General features: G+C 64.0%; 1 protein-coding gene across 1 annotated transcript; it reads right to left on the bottom strand.

The window, feature by feature from the left end:
- Window positions 1-6,370: 6,370 nt before the first annotated feature.
- Window positions 6,371-7,666, bottom strand: FAM43A (family with sequence similarity 43 member A). The gene is made up of 2 exons (XM_015820725.1): window positions 7,623-7,666; window positions 6,371-7,508 (listed from the first exon to the last, which is right to left on the bottom strand). The coding sequence occupies exons 1-2, from the start codon at window positions 7,664-7,666 to the stop codon at window positions 6,371-6,373; spliced, it is 1,182 nt and encodes a 393-aa protein (XP_015676211.1).
- Between the last annotated feature and the right edge of the window lie 1,118 nt (window positions 7,667-8,784).

The following is an 8,784-nucleotide window of genomic DNA, read 5'->3' as shown; positions in this document are numbered from 1 at the left end:
GAAGCGGCAGAGGGGCTGAGCAAAGCTGCTGCTTCACAGCTGAAGGCCAGAGCAGAAAGGGGGCGGAGGGGCCTGCAAGGCACAGCTGGGGGCGGGTGAGTCCTCCCGGGAGGCAGGCTGCAATCATCCCCTTCAGCGGAGCAGCTGCTGTCTCCTTCTGGAACAACAGCAACCCATAATTACCCAGCCTGGCAATTGCCTTCAACAAGAATAGCTTCTGTGCCACAGACCTGCTGGGCCTTGCTAGGGGTGCTGTAGCACGGGAGGGGGATGGTTGGGGGGAGCAGATTCACAAACAAGGCAGTGCCCAGGCAGCCCCCCCCCAGGCAGTCAGAGGAGCTGCTGAAAGCTGGGCTCTGGGGCAGCCAGCTCAAGGCTCAGCCGGAAGTTCTTCCCAGAAGACCAACTAGCATTAACACCCCCCCAGATGCCACCCTGGACCCCCCCAGCCCCATTGCAAGCAGCTGCAGAGCTGCCTTTACTTAGCCAACTGAGTGGTTTTCCTCCGCAGCTGCCAAGGAGGGGGCAGGTCACAGAAGGTGCAGGTCACACCCTAACCCAACACACACACACACACACTGCCCGCCTACCACAGTCTCCTCGGGCAGAGCTGCCCATTTTCACAGCAGTGTCCCTGGCATCTCACCCAGGAATGCTCAGGCCTTGAGGGTGCTGCCAAACATGTTGTTACTTTATCTGGCCTGGCCTTCGAAGCCCCTGAGGAAGGAAGGAAGGAAGGAAGGAAAATCCCCTGTCTGCTCTTTGTGTCATGACCCTTTCCAAAGCAAGCCCTCCTCTCCTCCTGTTGGGAAGCTGCCAGCCAGGCCGGGAGGAGGAATCAAGCAGGCAGGCAGCCTTGAGTCATTGTGCTGCCCCCCCCTCCCCACGTTCAGTGGGGCCTTATCTGTTTGCTCCCAAGAGAAGGCGAGCAGTCCGGGGAGATTCCTGTAATGTAGGCAGAGTACAATAAAGTAGTCGGCTTGAACCTTCCCCTGTGGATCTGGTTGCCTGTGCCTGACACCTCCTGGCTGAGACTCCCAGGTCAACCCACTGACGAAATCAGCCCTTTTACGTTCCCCTTTCCAGTTTGTCCTGTAAACCATTGGGAGCAAAAAGGTTAAGATTTTAGAAAAGCACCAGACCGGAAGCAGATCAAGCCGAAAAAATGGAGTCCTCCAATTCCTCCCCAGTTCGGCAGTTGCACAGTTGGTCTGCAGCTGCCCAACATCCATTGTTTAAGCCAGGAAAGGGAAAGAATTTGCTGGGCTGGGGGGGGGGAGGGGGAGGGGGGAGGGCAAGGCTGCCTGCAGCTGCTTCCTTGCAAAGACCGTCCAGGGAGGTCCAGAGCAGAGGAGAGGGAAGGGAGCCACTCCGTCCTCCTTCAGGTCTCAGCAGGACAAAGGACGCCCTGCTGCTCTCCTCCTCAGCCCTCTTCGGCAGAAGCAGGGCAGGACAGCCCCACGTCCAGCCGGCCAGCGCCAGCGAGTGGCCTGTGACCGACCTGGGTGTTTTAATGAGCACCCAGAAGAGAGGCTGCCTAGAGAAGCCCGTTCTTCCTACTCACTCTTGCTGGCTGCAAATACTAGATAATCTCTTCTTCCTTTTGTCTCGTCTAGGATGGTGCTTGACACCCCCTAGAGCAGGGGTGTCCAGCCTTGGCAACTTTGTGGATTTCACCCCCCCCACTCATGGGACTTTGCCCTTTGGGGCTTGCCGCCCTGATTGCCCGGCTGCCCTGGTCTCCTTTGCTGGGCAGAATCACTCAGCTCCATTAGCCTCCACGCTGGGCTTTTCTGGGGTCCTTCTGCCACTCGGATCCTGCCTGGGGATTGCCCAGGATTGGCCCTCCGGCCTGTGCAGGGCCTCGGATTGCTCCAGGGCGCCGGCTGTGCCAGGCAAGGAAGGCGGCTTCCAGGACCGCCAAGCACGGCTTCTTCGTTCTCTGGCCTCGGAAAGCTGGCCGGGGAGCCCCTCTCTGGGACCTCCTGCCGGGGGCTCTTCTGGCCACAGCGTCCCCAGGCCATTCAGACCCTGCGGCGACTTTGGCTGCTCCAGCCATCATCGGGCAGGGTGGTTTTGCCATTGCCAGGAGGGGCAGCTCCCTTCCTCGCCTCTCCTCAGAGGTGCTTCTTCATGCCAGGTGGCCACGGTGGCAGCGCTTCCCCTCAGAGCCAGTTTGGGCTGGTCCCGTGGCTTCTTCAGTGCCCGTTCTGGCTGGGTCATGGCTGCCACCCCTGCCAGAGCGGGCTGGGCTGAGGACCGCTCGGCCTTTGCTTTGCAGAGACGGTGCAATCCGGCACACATGCCCGGCTGCTTCCACACAGATGCTCTGCTGGGCACAGTTGTCCAGGCAGCGCCTGCCAGGGGCCTCCTAGGCTGGTCAGAGGGCAGCAGCTGCCCAGCCTCTCCCAACTGGTTTGGAGGGCCTGTGCCCAGAGGACCCCCCCCCCCGCCTCCTGCTCCTCCTCCCTTGCCAGCAGAGCTTGCTATGGCTTCCTTGGTGCAGCCTTTTAGCTCAGGGGCTTCTGCCGCCTCAGGCTGGACCGGGGCTTTGAGGGTCCTGCAAGGCAGCCCCTGCCCGGGCTGAAGGGGAGGAGGGGGCTGTTCCCAGGCCAGTGCTTGCAGTCGCGGGCGAGGGCTCCCCCTTCCCTCCAGGAGAGGCGTCGGCCTCCCTCGGCTGCGGCGGGGTCCGTAGTTGGCCTGCAAAGGGGGGGGGGGTCCGGTGGCGCTTCACAGGGAGGCGGGATCCTCCGTCTGGGTCCTGAAGCTGCGCGAGGGGGGGTCCTGCGGAGGCTTCGCGGATGGAATGCGAGTCCCCTGAAAATAGAAGCCGCCGTTGTAACTAAAAGGCCGGACGGGCACAAACGTCCAGCTTCCCGCCACTCGTCGAGGGCGACCTTGGAGCGAGCCGCGTCCGGGGGCGTCTGCGGGCGGCGGCTGTCCCTGGCCGCCCCATCCCGGCCTCACTTCTTCCAGGGAGGGGCTGCGGCCGAGGCCGATTTGCCCTCCGGGAGCCAGGCAGCCCCCGGACGCCTGGGGGGACCAGGCCGGCCGCCTTCTCGGGGCTCGAGCGCGGCGGGCCCGCGGCTGCTCCGGTTGCGCAAGGCCCCACTCGAGGCAGGCGAATCACCGGCTTGGGGGGAGCAGCCGAACTCTTCCCGGGACCCCCGCGCGCCTGGCTGTCAGGACGGAGGCCGGCCTCGCTCCTGCCTCGGTCAGCGCGGGATCCGTGGGCGACGCGCGCCGGGAGTCCCGGCTCCGCTCGGGGGTCCCGAAAGACTTTCTGGCTGCGGGAGACCCAGCCTCGCCCCCCCCCCCGCGCCCTTCTCCGCTTCTCCTGCCTCCGACGGTGTAGATGCCTCATTATCTGTTTATTAAAAACATTTCTATACTGTTCCTTTGCTTAAAAATCCTGAAGACATCAATAATAGTTACCAAAAAATACCTTTAAACAAAAAATAGATTAAAATTTGAATTAAAACCATCTATTCAACCCCAGAGGGAAATATTAGTGGAATTAATGACAAATGAAAGGCAACCAGAGACCCTTCCGGCATTACTGGGTGCAGCACGAAGGGCTCCCGACTGCTCCGTCCGTCCCTGGGCTCCTCCTGCAGGAGTCCCCCCTCCTTTTCCTCTGGCTGGCAGGCCTGGGCCCCTTTTTGCTACACGGGGGCCCCCTTTCCTCCTCCCCACCTTTCCACCCTGGGCATTGCCCACTCTCAGCCCCCCCCCCTGCCCTCTTTCTTTCCCTGGCAGCTCACTGCCCCATTGGGCAAGGACGATGCCCAGAAGGTGGGCTGTACCATTTCCCCCACAAGCTGTGGGGCAAGTGCTTCCTTTGCCACCTGGAGCAGGTCACTGGAAGGGGCAGCAGCTGGTGCCTTGCCTCTCCTCCTGCCAGTTTTCCACCAGAAGGCCTTGGCTGCTAGAGTTGTTCACACAACATTCTGCTAACCTTGGTTAGAGGGTTCTAGTACCTTTGGATTTTGCCCCAAGGTATGGTGTGAACCCAGAAGAATTGGCTGATCCAGTGCCCCATGCAGCGTGTTGTCTGGGGGCATCAGGAGAACTGCCATCCTTCCTGCAGAGCAAGGAGACAATGGGGGGGGGGGAGATAGCTAGACTGAGGAGGGGCTGTGGAGCTTCATTAAGATACATTAAAATCCTTTAACCGCTCCAAAGGCATTTCCAAACACCGGGCAAAGGATTTCACAGGCATCTCAGGACCAAAACGCGCTGCCCACAACCTTCCTTTCAGAACAATCATGGCTGCCTCTCTCGGGACCGTGGTTCGATTCACACTTAGCAACTCAAGTTAGAAACCTCTTGGCTACATTCACACAATAAACTAGGCTTGGCTTTTAACTGTCTTTCACTGGCTTAGCATGTTTAGGTGATTGCAGGTGCCGCATTTCTATCCAACCAAAAAGTATTTTGTGCAATCTCAGCTTCTTTGGGTAGCTTAGGGTCAAGGTTCCCCCAGTGGGCTAATTAATTAAACCAGCTGCGCTGCATGGAACCCCCCCCCCTCCCAAGTGATGGAGAACCGCTGTGGCTGATGGATAGGCAGGATATACATGGGGAGGCCACTGGTGGCAGTCCTAGGCAACCCCTTCAGAGCCCAGCCAAGGAGCAAAGCCGGCCTTTGCTGCCTACTGAGCCCGGGGGGGGGGGTCGGCTGTGGCGAAAGGCCTGAGGGCAAAGGGGAAGGAAAGGGTCCCACTCAGAAGGCTGCTGGCCAGCCACCCTCTGGCCCTCCTCACACTTCAGGGGGCAGGTTTCCTTCTTCCTAGCAACTCACCCCCCCCCAAGGCTGAGAGACCCCTTTCTGGGCAGAGGTGCACCGGGGCCCTAGTAGGAGGGGTACAGGGAGGCTGGGGATGATGGTACTACTTTCCTTCCTGAAGGCTCAGAGAATCTCCTTGCCAGCAGAGATCTGTCTTGGTGGAGAAAGCAAGCCCCATCAGCCACAGCCAGCTTCTGGCCCACCTGGACCGAAAGGGCCAAAGGTGGTCTCTGCCCATTGGAGGACCCTGCCGGCACCCACCTGCTGGAGTTCCTGCTGCAAGCTCCCCACCTCCAGCAGCCCCTCCCAGGCCAGTCATCCAACCGCTTTGAAGGAGGACCGAAACCAAGCCGGCCACAAGCCTGAATTAATTATAGCTCAAATGACACCCAGACAGGCGTCCCAGAGAATGGAGCTCTCCGCCGCCATGCTGCTCAGTCCAGCACAAGCCAGCAGCAGGCCACCCGTCTGGCCCTGGGCCTCGGGGGCAACGTCCAAGAAGGCCCAGCCTAGCAGCCACGTTCCTCGGCCCCCTGGGAAAGGCTCCTTCTGGACAGGGGCTCCCAGGGCTCCCAGTGATTTGGGGCCTGGGCCAGACAGAAGCTTGACCGAGAAGCCACCGAGTAGCCGACATCTCCCACACCAGGTCTTGGAATGAAACTGGCCCAAAAGCAATACAGGTGGGGCTCCCTGGCCCTGCAGGTGAGATGGAGCAGCCCAGGGGGACCAGGAAGGGGGAGGCTGTGAGGTGACAGACAGGGGGGAGCCTCCAGCAAGCCCACCTATGGCGAGGAGGGCTGAGGAACAACCTTCTCCCCCTCTCCCCCCAGCAGGGAGATGCCAGGGCTGGGTACAGGCTGCCCCATGCAATGAAGGCACGGAGGGGGAGGGGGTAATGTGACCAGCTGCCCCTTTGCCTAGAAAAAGTTGCAGGATCCTCTTATTCTTTGACTCAAAAAAACAACAAAAGCTGCAGGAATCAGGCTGGACTCCAACAGGCAGCGTCAGCCCCTTCCCAATCCAAGGCCCCACCAGAACCACCCGAAGCCCAGCTGGAGTGTGGGAGGGGCCCAAGAGCAGGACTCTCCCTGCCCGGGAAGCACAGCAGCAGCACCACCGCTTCTCCGTTGCCTTCCTTTTATTGTGTGCAAGACAAACCGAGACAGCCAAAATCCAGGGACCCCCCCCCCCCAAAGGGAGCAGCGACTCCTCGGGTTCCAGTGAAGATCCACATGGTCCAGTTTCTTTTTGCACAGCAAAAGATCCGGAGGGCGGAGGGGGGGCGGGGAAGAGGGGCTCCTGGGGACGGGCCCCCTTTCCTCAGCTTTCCGGGAGAAGCCTCCGTAGAGCGGGAGCCACGAGGGAGCCCCGCCCTTTTAGACGCCAAATTCCACGGCTGTAAACAAATGCGCCCCTCCCCCACTCCGAGGACCGACCGACATTTGGCCGCAGCTCGGGTGGGGGGAGGGGCGGCAGGCAGATCGACCTCCGGCGCACATCCCGGGCCGGTCTCCGCCGGGCCGCCCTCTTCCCTGGCGCCGTCTGGGGGCCCCGCAGAACTGCGGGAGGAAGCGGGGCTGGTCAGCCGCAGTCGGGCTCCGGGCTGTGGCAGCATCGCACGGGCGGCGGGGGTGAGGAGCTCCCGGCGCCGCCGGCGGTCTCGTGTCCGTTGCTCTCGATGGAGGACTCGCTGCCGGTGCTCTCCCCGGAGAGCAGGCGGGTGACGCGCAGGTCGGCGCGGAGAAGCGCTACGTCGTTGCCGATGGCCAGCTCGCCCAGTCCGCAGATGAGCTGCCCCAGGCTGGACGCCGCCGCGGGCGCCGCGCCCTCCCCGTCCCCGTCCCCGTCCCCGTCCTCCTCCAGCGGGGCCAGCAGCTCCTCGTCGTCGCCGCCGTCGCAGTCCTCGTCCCGGCCGCCGTTGGCGCAGCCCGGCCCCGCGGCGCGCTCCTCCAGTTCCTCGCCCAGCGAGTCCTCGGTGATGGAGCCCAGTTTGGGCGCGCTGCGGCTTCGCTCGACGGGCGGCTTGTAGCAGCCGCCCGGCCCGTGCAGGAGCAGCTTGCGGAGCGGCACCAGCGGGATGGCGCCGTCGGCCCCGGGGCCCACCTGCTGCAGCTGCTGGTGCCGCGCGTCGGCGCGCTTCTTGAGGCGGCGGAACTCGGCCAGCGCCGCCGCCGACGTCTGGTACAGCAGCAGCGCCATGGCGCGGGCCTTCTCCGCCTTGGAGACCAGCACGGCGTGGCAGCGGAGCAGCACCGCCTTGTGCTTTACCTCGTGGCGGTAGATCCAGGCGAAGAGGCGCGGGAGGCGCGGGTCCGCCACGCAGTAGGTGACGCGGTGCAGCAGGTAAAGGTGGCCCGGGCGGGAGGCGGCCTCGGCCGGCACGGCGGGCGCCAGGCGGATGCCCTGCGGCCCGATGGTCAGCTTCATCTTGGTGCCGTGGCGGCCGGCCTCGCTCTTGGCCCAGATCTTGGCCACCGCCGCGTCGGTGCAGCCCTCGCCCTTGGCCTGCAGCGTGGTGGCGTTGCCCAGGTAGAGCGCCGTGTAGGTGGGCGCCTCGTTGCTCACGCGGAACTTCTTGCGCTTGGAGCGGAACAGGCTGCCCATTTTGGAGAGGGCGCTCTCGGCCGGGCAGGCGCGGGACAGCGAGCCCAGGGCGGCGGAGCAGGGCAGGCTCCCGGCGCCCGCCTGGCAGTAGTCCTTGGCCTTCCCCGACGGCGGAGGGGAGGCGCCGCGCGGGCCCGCGGGCTGCTGCTGCTGCTGCTGTTGCTGCTGCGGCCGCTCTCGCCGCCGGCCCGGCTGCGCCGGCCTCTGCGACTGCGGCTGACGCCCCTCGTCCGCGGCCAGCAGCTCGAATTTGTGCCTCTTCCAGGGCAGCATCGCGGCGCCCCCGCCGCCGCCCGCCGGCGCAGCCAGTCCGGGGCGCTGCGGCTGCTGCTCCCGGTCCTCAGCTGGAGGCGCCCGTCGTCGCCCCGGCCGCCCGCGCATCCCGAGGGACCGCCGGCCTGGGCCCCGCCGCCTGCCGCCGCCGCGCGCGCGCCCGCCGCCACTCCGTCGCCATCGCCGCCGCCGCCGCGCGCGCCTTACATGCCGGCCTAGGATCGCGCCGCCGCCGCCGCGCCTCTGCTGGCGCTGGCTGGCCGCGCCGCTACATATAGGCCGGGCGAGGGAGGCCGCTGCGCCGGGAGGCGGCGCCCGCGATGCCGGCAGCCAGCCGAAGGGGAGGGCCGAAGCAGCCGGTGAGGGAGGGGCCGAGGCTGTGGCCGTTGGGTCGGGGGGCTCAGCCGCGGCCCTCCGCCCTGCCCGCCCCCGCCGCCCCCGGGGCCGGTCGGAAGTCCCCGCGCCCCCGGCCCGGGAATGGCGGGCGGAGGGAGCCTGGCCTCGCCCCCCCCGGGACGAAACGGAGCGCCTTCTCGCCTTGGGAGAGGCTCGGAGGGGCTGCGAGCGGCCGCCCAGCCCCCCCCCTCTGCGCCCCTCCGCGTCTGCTGGCTCTGGGCGCCAGCCCCCCCCCCCCAAGAGGTTCTCCTCGGGCAAGCCTCGCCCGCTCGGGCCGTTTCCTCCCCCGCAGCGCGTCCGGCCTCGTCCAGCCCGGCTTGGCCTGACAGGCCGGGTGTTACCAGCAGGAGGGCGAGCTGCTGATGCCAGGACAGACGGCTTCTGATGCTTTCGGGGTTTGGGGCGATTCAAGATTAAGCTATTTCCGAAAAGGCCTTTTTGGTCCCTCCTTTTGAGATCTGTTTTGCTTCTCTGGCTGGAGTTAAGGAGGATCTTACACTTCCAGGTTTAAAGGGGTAAGATTTTCAGAGGTGAACTGACTGACCATCTCAAAAAGTGTATGACTGCGCATTTAATGTGGTAACTGAATTAACTGATATATTGATTGACTAATGGACAAAGCTGGGTTTGCTACAGCACCAAACCACAATGAATGGAAGAACTGGCAAACCAAGTTTTAATGTGAGCCTGTGACTTCCTCAGGTGCACCTGTTCACTCAGCT

The sequence above is a fragment of the Protobothrops mucrosquamatus genome, unplaced genomic scaffold (assembly GCF_001527695.2).
Source record: "Protobothrops mucrosquamatus isolate PMUCROS unplaced genomic scaffold, P.Mucros_1.0 scaffold1167, whole genome shotgun sequence".
In the NCBI taxonomy this organism is placed as follows: domain Eukaryota; kingdom Metazoa; phylum Chordata; class Lepidosauria; order Squamata; family Viperidae; genus Protobothrops; species Protobothrops mucrosquamatus.
The sequence above is the reverse complement of the archived record's forward strand: the minus strand, read 5'-3'. Positions and strand labels throughout refer to the sequence as shown.

Coding starts and splice junctions, on each gene's coding strand:
- FAM43A (XM_015820725.1), bottom strand. CDS start 7,666: ATGCTGCCCTGGAAGAGGCACAAATTCGAGCTGCTGGCCGCGGA. Junction 7,509..7,622: donor TTCGAGCTGCTGGCCGCGGA/CGAGGGGCGTCA, acceptor CGGCGCCTCCCC/TCCGCCGTCGGGGAAGGCCA.